Below are 17,219 nucleotides of genomic sequence, written 5' to 3' on the forward strand. Positions count from 1 at the left end.
GTAAGGATTGGTAAGTTCAGTTTTACGGCCAGATGCCCTTTCTAACGCCAATTCTAGGTGGCGGAATGTATTCAATAAATGAGTGTTTCTATGGTGCTTGCTAGTCTGGTATGTTGTATGCAGATGTGTATTAAGACGAACACAAACACCCAGTATCCGACCCGGCCAGGAATCGATCCCGCAGCTCTCTGAACCAAAGATCAGTACAGTTACCTTTCATCTAAAAGGCTGAACCCAACGCCAGTCCTAAATTTCACATGATACACGTATTTTCAATAACCTTTGCGATTTGGTCAACGTCCTGAGGCATTGTGAACTTAGTAGTAGCAAGTTGTTTAGCATTGCTAATAGGAGCTGGACGGCAAATCGTGCCGTAATACCCTTGAACATTCCGGTTCTTTTTAAAGCGAAGTTTTCCTGGTTCCCAAGGCAGGACAACATAGCATCGCAGTCGGCCTCGATTTAACAGTCTTCTCGAGTTTGTTTTGGTGCTGCTGCTTCTTACTCAACCCATTCAACTTCTTTCACTGCTACGTTACCATTCAGAAACTTCAGCTGTCATTCATAATTTGTAAGTACGGAACATACTCGTATAATGGAAGTGGGACAGGCTGTGCTGGAGCAGCCGCGAATGCCGTTGGTTCGAATCAAGGCGACTTCGGTTGGTATTTTCAATGGGACCTGCGAATATTGATAGGCAGGGCATTGAGGCTTAAACCCCCGGCCAAGACCTAAACGAGCCTGGGTGCTCCGCCAACCCAACATACAAGTAGCATCGAAAAAGTAAAGGGGCAACCCCTTGTTGATGGCCGATGGAAGAACGGAAAGGAACGAGTCATCTTACTGCAAGTAAACTCTGGTTTTACACTAATGAGTTCTGACACTAAGCAGATAAAGTAACATAACACACGACGAGGCGGCAGTTCTAATTTTAAGCTTAAACATTTTTGTTCTTTTTTTTTTTTTTTTTTTTTTGCAAGTTTCTTTACGTCGCACCGACACAGATAGGTCTTAAGGCGACAATGGGACAGGAAAAGGCTAGGAGTGGGAAAGAAGCGGCCGTGTCCTTAACGTACATCCCCAGCATTTGCCTGGTGTGAACATGTGAAACCACGGAAAACCATCTTCATGGCTGCTGACAGTGGGGTTCGAACCCACTGTCTTCCGAATACTGGATGCTGGCCACACTTAAGCGACTGCAGATTAATATATATTTTGCTAGTTGCTTTACGTCGCATCGACAAAGATAGATCTTATGGTGACGATGGGACAGGAAATGAAGCTAAGGAAGCGGCTTTGGCCTTAATTAAGGTACAGCCCGAGCATTTGACTGGTGTGAAAATGGGAAACCACGGAATAGCATTTTCAGGGCTGCCGACAGCGGGGTTCGAACCTACTATCTCCCGAATACTGGATACTGGCCGCACTTAAGCGACTGCAGCTATCGAGCTCGGTCGGATTAATATTTCAGATGTACTTAAAACACTCAAAACTTCCAAAACTTCTCCGAGCAGGCCAAGCTGGAGGGTTCGAAATTGTGGTTCAAAAGCAAAACAGCATAAGTACGCAAGCGTAAGCATTTCATCGCCCAGTGGGAAACTTTTCTTTCAAAGCGATGATCTTTAGTGTGTGCGGGCTTAACACTTCCCCTAAAGTCCAAATTAGTTTTTGATATGAGGGTAGTTTTCGGGATATTAAAGAGGTAGTATATATTAACAAACGGACGTTGATGTATAAAGGCAGTTAAAAAAATGAAAATATACATGAATAATGATGAGTTTCCAGCCACCGTAGAAACTTAAAATAAGTATCGTTACAAACCGTATTATTTTCCCCATAGAAAAAATTGAGCTTGATGCAGTTTCGGGTAGTTTTTCATGTGCCTTTTTGTGCTACGATATCAAATTGTGTCAAATCCTGTGTTTTCCTAGTGTAAATGAGGCTAGACAGGTAACTGTAGTTTTAAATATTATTTCCGCCGAAATGACCGGCGCAAACTGAGACATGCCCGCGGACATATCTTGTTATGTTGCATACACGGGAGTTGCATTCCATTCTTACGTCAGACATTCTGTAAATTAGGCGCCACATTTGTTAACACCAAATGAAGAAACCTTAATTTTACTCACATTTTTATAATACACACTATTTCTTATCAACTTACTTTCCTTCAATTTAAAATGAGAATCGTTACGAACCGTATACTTCCCCCTTGGGAAAAATTGAGCTTGATACGGTTTCGTGTGGTTTTTCATGTGCTATTTTGTGCTGTGAAATACATTTTGTCCAACCCTGTGCTTCCCTAGTGTAAATGAGGCTTGAAAAGTGACTTCGTTTCAAATATTATTTCCACCGAAATGACTGGATCAAACTGTGTTATGTCCACGGACATAATAATAATTTACGTAATTCTGTGTGTATGTATTGCATGTTTGCTTGTTGACTATTCATTCCAAAGTTTGGTTTGATTCTCAACAACTCCACCATTAAAGGCCCTACGGACGACCGGATTTGGTCATATCAGGCACAACCTGATTTCGCGCCTAATTCGTCCGACGAAACTCTTGTCGGGTAGTCGGGTGAAATCAAGTGGCCACGCCATCCAGTAGCGGCGATTAGGGGGAGGGGTCAGGGGGTCAGTCTCCCCTCCCCCACTTTCTGGAGAAAAACGTTTTAGTCGCCTGAAACTAGGAATTCTTAAAATAAGCCATTTGTTGTCTTATAAGCTCATTCTTTCATTTATTTTCTTTAATTATTAACAAATTTACTAGCGGAAATACGCACAAAATGTCGTTCGTTGCGGCTAACCGATTTATATAGCGTCGCAGCAAGTGGTGGAGAGTCTGTGATGTTTGGGACATCACTGCATGTATTAAATTATTGAACTGTATAATTAATTGATAAGATGTATATATTTAATCACTGATAGGTCATTTCTAAATTATTATGTATGTATATATAGGGTTTTAATAATCCATTTCACATCATCATTTCCTTTCTTTGTATCGCGGCTATAACATATTCTGAACGAACAACTTATTGTTTAAAGTATTTCAACATCATTCGTATTAATAGCTTGCAGTAAATTTTCCAATAGCCAAAATCATGTGACCGGAGTCAGCAGGCTAATTACAGCCCATTTCCAGGAAATGTACGTCATCAAGCTCACGAGAGAACGTACCCTTTCCATACTCCCAGGAGACAGTTGAAACCCTGTTGACGTCTACTTTTCGAAGTTCGCTACCTGACGTATCGTTTCCGCGGGAAAATTGAACCTATGTGAAAGGGCGTAATGAAGCAACATGATGGATTCACAGCAATACATAGGAGAAAGGATAAGACCTCAAATCTTACTGGACCATGCGATATGGTTGATGGAGAGAGATTTTGTAGGCTATATACATCAACGACAAGGGCTGGAGAGACACTCTTGTAAGGACACTCTTACGACGATTCTACTATTCTAATCCATCATCGGAGAAGGTCTTAACTTAGTTCACTTCGCATCTGAGTAGTGTACTACTCAAACGTTACTCTCATTGGGACCTGTTATCTCAATGACGAGAGTTAAAGTCAACGGGAGACCGGTTTTGACTGATATAGGGCAGGAGAGATTTTGTTATGAATTTAGTTACGCTACATTTCCGTAATACGGAAGAATATAAGTGTATTTTCTCCATGAACGTGACCGATGGTGGTTTTGCTTTTAAAATTAGGACTCATTACGACTTCATGTAAGGAGTGCAGTAGGAAGTGTTAAGGGCAGGAAAAGTCGCAGTACAACTAGAGTACTATGCACAAAGCAGAAGTAAGACTGGAATCCACAACAAGAGATGACGCCGCCTGTACGAGAGATTCATCAATCATTGGCTGCTACATAAATCGTATCCAGATAACAGAGTCTACAAATGGTGAGCTAATGGCATAAATTACTGCAAGTCTTCGCGCAACAGTTCATTTTCTTACAGTTTATTTCATTCAATTTTTCCTTTGCTTCCGTAAGTTTAGATTCCGTTAATACGCCGTTACGTCATGTTTTTCGTCCTAATAAATAGCTGTTTTAATTTGTATTTTCTGAAATTATTATTAATGAACCTTAACTTCCAAGTTAGTGTACTTAATGGTTAGTGTTCCATCACCTCAGCCTTGGGAGTTTTTAGAGTGTCATTACGTATTATTATTATTATTATTATTATTATTATTATTATTAATTATCAACTATAGTTTTCAAGCCATAAGCCTGAAGGCTGACGCCCATGGGATATTGTTTATGGAGAAACAATGATATATTACTTATTTATATTAACATTACTGTTACCAGGCACGTCACAATTTTGTCACATATCTGTGGGCAGGGTGGGTACGTCACACGTGTGCTGTGAGGAAGGGTAGCAGAGGTATACAATTTTTTGGTCAAGGTCATGGACACTGAGGTATAATTCATCCGCTTTCCGCTTGTTAGTTTGTAAACTGTCATTCTTTCCTCTGTGTCGAATTTCGCTTAGAGAGCATTAAGAAACTTAGCATTGTGTAGCTTTTTCAATTTGAATATATTGAACCCGAGTGACTGGGGTCCAAAGGTAATCATGATTTGATTTATGAAATAATATATGGTATATTTATTGAAGTACAGAAAATTTTATTCCATATGAGTAATGTTGAAATATAAGTTGGGTACCCGACAGACTGGAGCCGTGGAGCTTAGTCTGTCACAACAGCATAGAGCTGCTTCACAGCAGGGGAGTTCATTAGTTTGGCGACCAGGAAAATACATGTCCACAAATAAGTTTCGGTCAGAAGGAGAAAGGCTAGTTTGAGACAATGGGGATGTTGCAGCTTGAACGCTGCGAGAGTATATTCTAGGCGGACGAAAAATTTCCGCTACGTCACAAATTCTCGGAAATAGAGAACGGAAAAGTACAGTGTTTTCTGCGACAATCGTTGGCCCAGGTTGTTCCAGGTGGAAACTTAAACCACGTGCGCACTTATAGTCCAATCACAAAATTTTGTTAGGCGGCTCAGGGATACCGTCTTGAGAGAGGATGGATAAGATATTCTCGTAACTTCAAAAGTAATCATTAATAAATTATTGTGAGTACACGGATCGACGTAATGAACTTATTAGATGTCACACATGGAAAAATAATCGATAATTATTGGCAAATTAAATAAATTGAAGGCTGGATTTATTGGAAACCAGACATCTTGAATGTTATTGGCTGGACGAGAACCACGTTGAGATGGACGCCGTTTAGCGCGCCAAAAGGCAGGAGCTACGTCCACCCGTATCTCCGAAATCTATGATCGTCGGGAGTTCATATTTAATCCAGCGTCTATTCCAGAGAAGTGCATTAATGTGATATAAATTATAACATCCAATTCGGAATGCAAGTACCGTTATTAAAATTCCACCCCCTCCCTCATGGACGTGACGTCAATGAATCCGCGAGGGAAAGCCTCATCCATATATACGGGCGCAAGGGACACTCACCACCACACGTAAAATGAATCTCTGGAGCTGAACCGTCGTTCGCAGCTGACTTCAAACCCGTCGTGCTTACAGTAACTCAACATTTATTGGCGCAAGCATCCGCCGGTACTTATAAAATGTGATCGCACTCGAGCACCATGAACTGGATGTAGTTAACTTAGGACAGGGTTTGCCAGTTATAAATATCGTAGTGAAGTCAATTCATTGCATTGTAAGAGTGAGTAATATAAATTTCAATTGCACAGCAATAAGTGCAGAAATAGAATACTGTGTGACGAACAGTACCTTGAGGGAATACTAGCCTGTACTTTGGAAGATCGAACCGCTATCATGAACACTTCAAGAGGGCCGTATGAAACGGTCATATCGCGTCGGTCAACGTAAATCGCGACGGGCGTACAATTCGACACTCCGTCGTATGTGTCCATGTCCTTGTGTGCGGTAAAAAGGACGAAGTTCAAACAGTGTAAAATAATAATCATTTGGGTCTAGGGTGTTAATCTGTTCTGTATAAATCAATTTTAGTGTTAACAATGTCAATGGTGAAGTAGTGTGATATTTAAAATATTAGTATAAAATGGCGATGTGCCAGGAAATCATCTGTGGAGTAACGCCAGCAAGTATGGGCGAGTAGAACGGAAGAACGGGGCAGTAATGGTCTCTCCTCTGCTAAGCTGCAATGGACATCACATAACCAGATGAGTGCAATATGTAAATAATATTTGGGAAATTTTAGCGTGATTGGGAAAATGGGAATAATTTGATTTGACTTGGTTACCTTATGTAACAAGATGGGTCGCTTCACGACACCATTCTAAATTGTAGCACGGACAGGGTTAGGTAAGAATAAAGTAAATATCGGGTCTGATGATATATTTCAGTTTGTTGTAGATATAAATTTTGTAGATATATGGTAGTGAGTTAAGTCATGCATGCACTCATATTTCTTTATAGTCAAAAGTTTATGGATGACATTTGATTTTGTTGTAATATTCAGATCGACCCGAAGTGTGCTTTTCTGTCAGTCAGTTGACGAGTTATATAATAATGTTACGGAAAATTCAGCCTTGCCATGCCAGCTGTGTTGTTGTTTTATCAGTGTGTTCATATTTTCAAAATGAGGTGGTACAAGTTGTGAGAAGTGAGATTAATAATAATAATAATTCATGAGATATCGGAAATTTACGTGAACAGTGGTTAATAATAAAATTTGAGTGATAATGTGTTGAGATTATCGAGAATTATTTATTGACGGGATGTCGTTTTAATTCGGAATTAAAGTGTGTGATAATTTAATTTGATCAATTAATAATATTGAATAATAATATCGGTGCTAATATCCGTACATGTTAATGAACGTGTTGTTTAAATTACGGTCCAATAATTTTACGAATAAGTATCGTGTCTTAAAGTTGCAATTCATTAGCCGGAACACACATGATTAATATTACGAAACCATGGTTGTCAAATTTTGGTAAATATAATTTCAGACTGTTACGATTATTTGTGGAGAATGAACTAAGACGTTAATCGAATGTGAATAGAAAGGTGATAAAGAACATGCAGTCAGATAATAAAATGCCATACGATGTCAGAAGTGGAATATATAAGTCAGCTGATAATTTTGTGAGAAATAAATGAATAAAGGGATATTGAGATAGAAAGGGATATAAATTCCGTATGAGAAACACTTTGCATATTGAAATGAGTGTAAAATATACGGGCAGTATCACAGAGAAATACTGAATTACGTAGCGCGTAGAATTCGAACCCGTGACAGCATGTATGAAATAAATAGACTGCGCAGCTATTCGGCGAGATACTACGTATCTAAGGATAATGAGAGTTCAGAGTCCACATAAATGATCGTATGTTGTAATGACGAGTGATGACAATCATGATGCCGTGATGATAATAATAAATATTGCAGATAAAAGGTTGGACTGTGTTAAATAAATGGGCGATGATAAAGATGTTAAAAAGGAATCTAAATGATAATATGCAACCGAGAATAATAATAACAACGTTAGGACGATGATAAATCAACCCGGTCAGATTAATAATAAATATCATAATAATAATAATAGTAATGACGTCTTTTGGTTAATCATTGAATAATTGTAATCGCGACCGATATCTTAATGCATTCGTGGCGGAAGTGACCGGTTCATTAATAATAATATCTTGAGTGACCGGTTCATTAATAATAATAATAATAATATCTTGAGTGACGACATAATAATAATAAAATCTTGAGTGACATTAATAATAATAATAAAATCTTAAGTGACCTATTCGTTAATAATAATAATAATAATAATAATCTTGAGTGACGGCATAATAATAATAATAATAATCACAAGAGGGAGATAATCATAATAATAACAGTAATAACCTACGTGTTTGCGTGCCGCATAATAATGACGATAATAATCAAACGTGACAGTGCCAGGAATCGTCGAGCATAATAATAATAATAATAATAATAATAATAATAATAATAATAATAATAATAATAATAATAATAATAATGATAATGATAATTTCATGGAGGAAGGAATATGCTGACGATAGTGAATTAAATAATTGATGACAACATCCCTCTGATCGTGTAGCTTGAATAATAATAATAATAATAATAATAATAATCATAGTCATTTTGGTTACTTCGTTATCGTACGGCTTCCGCACGAGACAAGACTGTAATACTTGGTGTGTTTGTTTACTTCGCTTGCGATGCGAGGAGGGGTCATCGGCACGGTATTTCCCACCGCACCTCGTTATCTCATTTGTGCCAGTAGTCTACTGAGGCCACTTTGAAATATTTCAGATCAGGTGTAAATAAAATATAAATGTTAATTCAGTGGTATGGCATCGGCTGGATATCGTAAGATAGGGCCTGTTCGTGTAATACAGTTCCTTATGATCACGAAGACATTACCCAGTCCGAGTACCGGTCTCGGAAAAATGTAGATAGCCGGGCACTACATCTAGGTTAAATCGGGAAGCCGACCATAAACATAATTATGCTCGGGCTCTCGATATAAGGAAGGCTCTTCCTGGAACGACGGTTCGATTCAAACGTAATCGATCCGTAAATTATACCCCAAAATGTCATGTTATTTCAGGATAAACCCAGCAGCATATTGTTACCACTTGCGGTATAGCAAGTGATTTGTTTTATGCAACGTATGAGAAATTTAATTGTTGTTGCCAAATGTACCAAAATTCCGTGCGCTAGATGGCGCAATAAACTGCTCCTTCTGGCAATTTCAAAGGAAACCATTCTCATAATCTTTTTATTGTAGGTAGATGTTATGCCCTTTTTCAATTTAAATGTCATTTCCTAGTCCTATCATGGAGTCCTTAAATTCATGTTTGCAATTGAGCTTTCCCCATTTTATTTAAATTGCTCTGTTCATTCCCGTGTTCACCGAGGCCTCTATATTTACATATTTGTTGACTTAAACAATGAACCGACACCCCTGAGATTAATGCTAGTCTGGGACTCGGGAGGTGGACGGGTGCAATATATATAACCCGCACCCACTATATCCCACCAAATCGCGTACTTTTTGTTGTCTGTGCATTTCCCCCTTCCCACTTCTAATTCCCAATCGCCGCTACTGACGCCATCCGGTCGTCTGACCACCTTACAAATCAGATCGCCTGGAGCGTTGTCAGGCAGGTCAGTTCTAGGACATTTCGTACCACTTGACTGGCTGATTAGGTACCTGCGAAATGTCAATTGATGAGTTTGAAATATTTAGTAGAGGACATTCTGCACCACTTGAGAGAGTGAGAAGTATTGCGAGTAAAAACGATATCCTAATGAATGTATTCTGGCACACGTGTTAATTCTTATCTAGTAATCGTCATTCACGAGGACCTAACTTCTTCCACATTTCTGTAATTTCCCTTTTTCCGCGCGACCTTCAAGCCCATATCGGCCACTTCATCAGAATATTCTTTTTACTAACTTGATACTGAAATAATGCAGTAGTTTATAATTATTTACGATAATAGCAATATTATCCATCCTGATGCTCGTCGGGCACATTGCGCCCGAACACGATGTACGTATATTTCTATTGCATTGTTTTCTTTGAGGATTTGTACTTCAAAAAATCGACTTTCTTATGATATTTACGCAAACGTAAGTGATAAGTATAGTTTAAAATGCAATGATTAAAATAGTATAGCAGTTTTCTTCAGCAAATGTTGTGAATTAATTTTGTTTCTGATTTATAAAGTGTGCCCAAGGCTCATTACTCCCGCTGGCATGGAAATGGAATTCCAGTTTCACATCAAGTGGTACGGATTGTCCTGCGTAAATATTTGGGGATTACGGGAAAACTGTTGGCAGGTAGATAACGACCTAGGCGGTATGAAATGTTTTCAAAAATCAAGTGGTACGGAATGTCCGTGGTACGAAATGTCCGGACACCGGCAGGTCGGCTCGTCAGTTGACCAGAGCAGACCTACAGTGACAGCAGCGACTACTGAGCGGGAAGTTATTGCGGAGTTTTTGGGTCTACCATAAAGAATATACTTGTTTGTGGGGTACGTCGAGTAAGCAGTATAATAACGAGGATGCCAGAAATCAGGCTCTTGTGATCCTGATAGAGAAATTAAAAGTTATAGAAAGTGACGCAACGATTGCGACAGTGAAGAAGAAAACAGAAAATAAGAGGGCAGTGAGTGTTTCTCTCATGACGGTATCTTGTTCCAATATCAGTGGATTCACTAGGTGTAACAATGTACTGAAACATTCGTAGTCCATTCTGAAATAATTACGGAAGTCATCAGAATCCAGTTCTTTTAGTAACATCATAAGACTATTTTTTCGTTCCACTAGCCGTTTCTATACCCACATTGGTCGATGCTACAAGCACGTACCCAATCTTTTGACGTTTCGGTAAAACGGGAGGGATGATGTGTGTGTTCTGCTCAAGAGCCAAAGCCAACTGATGAGAGCATTCTCTTTGGATGAGAGATCTGGTGTTTAGTCAGACCGTCTGTGACAACACCTGGTTTGGTCAGGCTGACTGTCGGGTCGACAAATCAGATCGTCTGTAGAGCCTTTTAGCTGTCATAGATGGCCTAGTCGTCAGTGGAGAGGAATACCAGAGAAATGAGAAGTGATACAGCAACACTACTGATTTTATTTTTTCTTCAACTTGAAATGGATGAATAAATATATATATGAAATATTTAATTGAAATGCCCGTAATTTGGGCGCCAGAGTTCACTAAAATGGGTCTCTCAAATTTGGATAGAGCATGTTAATTTTCTCTTCTTTCCCAGGGCGTGTGTATGAGGTTGGGTACTGGCATATCCGCTACTGGTCTTATCTAACAGAATGGAAACGATTAAACAGGTGCAGGTTCTTCATTAACTAATTTAAAAATGAACTATTGTATATACGTATATATACGTATATTCTGATATAGCCATAATGCGTGCATGTTCACTTCATCGACGCACAATAAACAAAGTAAAAACACACTCAATACACATTAACAAATGTTGGAAAATTCTCCCCGTATACAAGAAAATGGTCCAGAATAAAAGCATTTAGGAAATATACCGTGAAATGAACTACAAATGAAATGACAAACATATGGTTCCCTTCAAACAAGTTTCAGAATTTCACCATTGACACGTGGTATCTTGAGTTGAATTCATTCACATAATACTGTACTGTTTTCACTTGAGTCAACACACGCTGCTTATTTATGCCTTGGAAACATACCACAGATTATCAAGCACTTTTACCCTTGACCAAGTAGTTATTGCTATCAACAGGGAACATGATAGTCTATCTAGGTAAGCCTACTGTAAAAATTTCTGAAAAAATGCAAGTGATCTCCTACAACAAGATATGTGACGAAATACAGGGAGCAGTGTAAAACAAGTCCTTACATAGTGGAGTACATTGTCCCTTTTTTCATCATCATTTGCCATTTCAAATATCAATATGTACAATAGTTTTACTCACCGACAACATGGCAGGCTTTCTCATTAAGAGTACCAGTTGAGAACTGAACTGCTGCCAGGAAGATAAAATCTACTGCCTGACAAAGTAAATGGCACGCTAGGGACATACCCTGGAGATCACGTAGGTCAGGAATGGCCAAGTAGATAAACATAGTTATCAGCAGGAAACACACAGACACCAGGATGCCTGTAAAAAAAGTGAGGGTTATGGATCATAATGAATTATTATTATTATTATTATTATTATTATTATTATTATTATTATTATTATTATTATTATTATTATTATTATTATTATTATTTCTGTCTTTCTTTCTCTGTAGCCTCCGTGGCTCAGGCGGCAGCGCGCCGGCCTCTCACCGGTGGGTTCCGAGGCTCAAATCCCAGTCACTCCATGTGAGATTTGCGCTGGACAAAGCGGAGGCGGGACGGGTTTTTCTCCGGGTACTCCGGTTTTCCCTGTCGTAATTCATTCCATCAACACTCTCCACTATCATTTCATTTCATCTGTCATTCATTAATCATTGCCCCAGAGGAGTGCGACAGGCTTCGGCAGCCGGCACAATTTCTATCCTCGTGGCTAGATGGGAGCTTAATTCATTCCATTCCTGACCCAGTCGAATGACTGGAAACAGGCTGTGGATTTTCATTTTCTTTCTCTCTCTCTTTCTTAATCTGTTTACCCTCCAGGGTTAGTTTTTCCCTCGGACTCACCGGGGGTCCCAACTCTACCGTCTCAAGGGCAGCGTTCTGGAGCATGAGACTTTGGGTTGAGGGATGAAACTGGAGAGGAGGACCAGTATCTCGCCCTGATGGCCTCACATGCTATGCTGAACAGGGGGCTTGTGGGGGGGGGGGAGATTGGAAGGGATAGACAAGGAAGAGGTAAGGAAGCGGCCGTGGCCTTAAGTTAGGTATCATCTCGGCATTTGCCTGGAGGACTGACATTAATTCTGCCAGGTTCCTCACTTTCATCTGCCCTATCCGACCTCCCTTATCAGCTCTTGTTCTTTTCCGACCCCGACGCTATTAGGTTTGCGAGGGCTAGGGAGTCTCAGTTTCACGCCCTTTGTTGCCCTTGTCTTTCTTTGGCCGATACCTTCATTTTTCGAAGTTTCGGATCCCTTCCATTTTTCTCTCTGATTAGTGTTATATAGAGGATGGTTGCCTAGTTGTACTTCCTCTTAAAACAATAATCACCACCACCACCACCACCAACACTAGGACTGTCACTCAGGTGACAGTTACCTTACCAGTTGCTTACCTAACCTTTTCTTAAAAGTACTCAAAGAAGTTAGAAATACAGTCAGAAACAAAAGTTTACATATAGCCTACTTCAAAATGTTCATGTAAGTGTAATCAAAACAGAACATTTTACTTATCTGCACTTACAAAATAAAATAATAGACTTGTAGATACTTTGTAGCATTACCGTAATAACTAAGTGTAGATTTAAAGGCCTCATGTCCTTCATTTCTGAAGCTGAATAAAATGTTCAGGAACAAAAGTGAACATACACTCACAATTTTTTCACTCTCATATTAGGTTCAGTACATATTGCTTCCTCCTTTTGCATCTACCACAGCTTCCAAACGCAGGGGCATCAATTCCACTGGGTTTTGGTGACCTCTGGTGAAATTTTGTTCCATTCTGTTCTTATGGCAAGTTTCAAATTGTCCTTCTTCTTGATGGAATATGTCCTAATCCACCTTTGGAGTTCTTCCCAAAGGCGTTCAAAGAGTTAATATCGGGTGTCGGAATGTGAATGAACTTGCTTGGAAACATTTTATAGCTGCCATTTTCTCAATATTGTTAGGGTATGTTTAGGGCCGTTGTCTTGTTGCATGACCCTGTCATTTATTAGTCCCAATTTTTCAACAGAGATTTTCCTCTGATATACCCGGATACTTCCATTTATCCATTTTATTTTCAATAAACACTAAATTGTCTACCCCAGCACAATACGTGCGACCCCAAACAAGAACGTTCCCACCTCACTATTTCCCTGATGGAACAAGATTTTTCTTTTGGAGGTTTTCTCCATACTCTCTGCTTTCTATCACACTGAAATAAAGGCAAGAAGTATTCGCTGTTTGGAAGGACATCACAAACGCAAGTCAAAACAACCCACATGCTCAAAAAAAAAAAAAAAAAAAAAAAGAAATTGATTTAGCGGGCGTATGTAGACTTTTGTTTTCGGCTGAATATCGTACGTCTCCCTCGGTAAATTATTGCAATCCCTAATTTATCTTCCTATAAACGAATATTTCACCCAATGTTTCCTCTGAAATTTCAACTTAATCTTCATATTATGTTCTTTCCAACTCTTAAAATCTCCATTCGAGATTATTTGCCTACTTATCTACGCCATCTCTCCGTTTTCTCACTGGAACCATAATCTAATTGGAGTCTTACTAGTGAGTTGAACGCTCTCTCCTTTACATCTTTTTTTAACTTTTTGATTTACGTTGCACCGACGCAGTTAGGTCTTATGGTGACGATGGGATAGAAAAGGCCTAGGAATGGGAAGGAAGTGCCCGTGGCCTTAATTAAAGTACAGCCCCAGCATTTGCCTGATGTGAAGATGAGAAACCACGGAAAACCATCTTCAGTGCTGCCGACAGTGGGGGGGGGGGGTGTTCGAACCTACTATCTCCCGGGGATGCAAGCTCACAGCTCTTTACATCCTCACTATAATATCTAAAGTCCTTCATAACCACATGAAGCGATCTTTAGCCTTTATTTACAACCTCACGGACGTGGTAGGAAGTTGATCGGAATGTTTAGTTTAGTTTACTTTAGTTTATTGCCTTTCTTATATGGTGGGGCTCAGGCTATGAAGCCTGCTATTATGCCAAACCATATTATAAAACAGCTTTATAAAATCATTTTTACATATATTTCTAAAAATCACTAAAAGTAATTTACTTAACCTCTATAATTTTCTATCCTTATTGATAATTAAGAGCTAATTATTAAATTATTACGTTGGTGAAATCTACTTTTTACATATTTGAGTACCACATTAAACATTTCCTTTTAAATAGCCTCGGATTGCCTATGCTTCTAATTTCAGCTGGGATTGAGTTCCAGGAACGTATGGTAGCAGGTATGAATGAGTTGTACGAGTTACTGTGGAGAATGGGAATGGACAAGAGGGAACGTGTGGATGACCTTGAGGGAGCTCTATCGGAAGGGGAGAGGTATTTAAAGTCTGTTCTGAGATAGTCTGGTTTGCTCGTTTGCAGAATACTGTGGAGAAGGGAAACAGCGCGGTATTTACGTCGTTCAGTCAATCTTAGCCACGACAGCTGAGAGAGGAAAGGTTTAATATGAGTTTGTATTGGGATATTTAATACGAATCGAGCACAAGCATTGTAGGCTCGCTGTAGTCGACATGAAAGTGTTTTGCTCATACTATTATAAACTACATCTCCGTAGTCAAATACTGGAAATATTAGACTCTGTACTAATAATTTTCTTGTGTTTCTTGGAAGGAAGTCCCTCATCCTTTTTGCAGAATGTAATGAGTAGAATACTCTTTGACAAATTTTTGTGACGTGTTCCTACCAACTTAAATATTTATCGAATACTACTCCAAGGTTCTTTACATGATCGCTAAATGTTACTGGTATTCCACTGAGCATAACACTGGGTATATACGTGTTTTGTATTTTAGCATGAGATTTATACGTGCCAATTATGATGGCCTGTGATTTTGATGGGTTCACTTTCAGGCCATGTCTGCTAGTCCAGTCATTAACATTTGCTAGGTCTTCGTTTAACTTAGTGATTGAATTAAGTCATTAGGCTTTGTGTGAATATATAACTGAATATCATCTGCATACAGGTGATATTTACAATTGGTCAGCGTCTCAGATAAGTCGTTCATGTACAATGAGAACAAAAGTGGTGACAATACTCCTCCCTGAGCCACGCCCATCTTAGTGGTTTGCCACGAAGATGTATCGTTTCCCACTGATACGCGCTGCTGACGATCACTAAGATAGGAGTATACCCAGGTTAAAGTGCTGTAAGAAAATGTCAGCGCCTTAAGTTTAGCGAGTAATATGTCTCTATCTACACAATCGAAGGCTTTGCTTAAGTCCAAGAGAACAAGTATAGTCATTTGTCCTTTATCTATCGCTAGTTGCATGTCATTTGTCACTTTAACTAATGCAGTGGCAGTACTGTGGTTTTGTCTGAATCCCGATTGATATTTGTCTAGTAAGTTGTACTGTATAAGATATTCAATCATTTGTTTATGTACTATTTTCTCCAACAATGTTCCTAATATAGGAAGGATACTTACAGGACGATAATCTTCGGGACTGTTGGGGTTGTTGTTTTTAGGGAAAGGTCGGATGATTGCATGTTTCCAATTCGAAGGAAATACTCCAGTCATGAGTGAGTTATTAATGATATGCGTGACCACTGGAAGTATGATGTCTATGATTCTTTTTAAAAGAGACAGGTTGATTCTATCATGGCCAGTGGACCCTGACTTTATTTCACAGAAGACTTCCCTAACGTCACTGGGGGTCACATGAGAAAAGTAGAACTGCTCGCCATTATGTCTTGTTTTTGAGGATATTCTGTTAATTACTGCTGCTATGGTCTGTTCGTCAATCTGAGAGGATCGTGAGCTAAAGTATGAGTTTAGGTCAGCTAGTGGTACATTACAGTTGTCATTTGTCTTGTTTTTGCATATTCCCATTTCGCGAAGAGATGGGTTGGAAATGTATTGTTTGGTGGAAATCTCCCAACATTGTATCTGCGTATTCTACCTATTCTCAAAACCTACTGTATGCACAGTGGACGTAATTTCCATTTTTCACTAATTCCTTGAATGGCCATCAAAAGTAAATTCCACGTACATGAAGACGCGTGTAAAAGCGAGTTTGTAATAAATGTTTACTTACCAATAGGATAGAAGATATCATGAAGAGAGAAGGCTACTTTTCGAGTCTCATCCTCTTCCTCACACACAAATGCTACTGTAAGAACCTCCTTGGTGGCTTCATCGGTCCATATGTCAAGGCAGTATTGATTTGGAAAAAGCCTATTTTTCTCATCATCTTTCAGAACCCAGAGTTCATCGGCATTTAATTCTTTCAACACCAAAGTGCCGTTGTGGAACAGAACGACCTCGTCTGGATACGTTAGATACCTGTAGAGAGAAAATCATTACATAAGATACATTTCGAAGATATCGTTGATCATTCCCCTGAATGGCTTCATGAAAATAATATTGAACTCTTATCGTGAAGAATAAAACCAAACCAAACCCCATGGCGTAAGAGCCCCAAAGAGCCATAGCCTACTATTAAATTAATGCTTAAATAAGGCTCAAACTGCTCAAATATTCAAACTGACACGTTAAGTAAAAAAGTGCTCAAAATACAATTAACCGAGCTCGATAGCTGCAGTCGCTTAAGTGCGGCCAGTATCCAGTATTCGGGAGATAGTAGGTTCGAACCCCACTGTCGGCAGCCCTGAAAATGGTTTTCCGTGGTTTCCCATTTTCACACCAGGCAAATGCTGGGGCTGTACCTTAATCAAGGCCACGGCCGCTTCCTTCCCACTCCTAGCCCTTTCCTGTCCCATCGTCGCCATAAGACCTATCTGTGTCGGTGCGACGTAAAGCAACTAGCAAAAAAAAAAAAAAATACAATTAGCCTACTTTCATCTCTTCTGTGTGTATGTCTGCCTTTTAGTCCTGTTTCCT

General features: G+C 39.3%; 1 protein-coding gene across 2 annotated transcripts in view; it reads right to left on the reverse strand.

Moving 5' to 3' along the window:
• Window positions 1–17,219, reverse strand: part of LOC136879255 (G-protein coupled receptor Mth2) — a 133,288-nt gene that overhangs the window by 95,704 nt on the left and 20,365 nt on the right. Inside the window, exons 2-3 of one of the 2 annotated variants that reach the window (XM_067153068.2) lie at window positions 16,414–16,661; window positions 11,493–11,678 (exon numbers count right to left, since the gene is read on the reverse strand). In XM_067153068.2, coding sequence (XP_067009169.2) covers window positions 11,493–11,678; window positions 16,414–16,661 — 434 coding nt within the window. The remainder of the gene's footprint in view (window positions 1–11,492; window positions 11,679–16,413; window positions 16,662–17,219) is intronic. The other variant, XM_067153069.2, reaches the window with a different exon arrangement.

This window comes from Anabrus simplex, chromosome 8 (assembly GCF_040414725.1).
Source record: "Anabrus simplex isolate iqAnaSimp1 chromosome 8, ASM4041472v1, whole genome shotgun sequence".
Classification (NCBI taxonomy): Eukaryota; Metazoa; Arthropoda; class Insecta; order Orthoptera; family Tettigoniidae; genus Anabrus; species Anabrus simplex.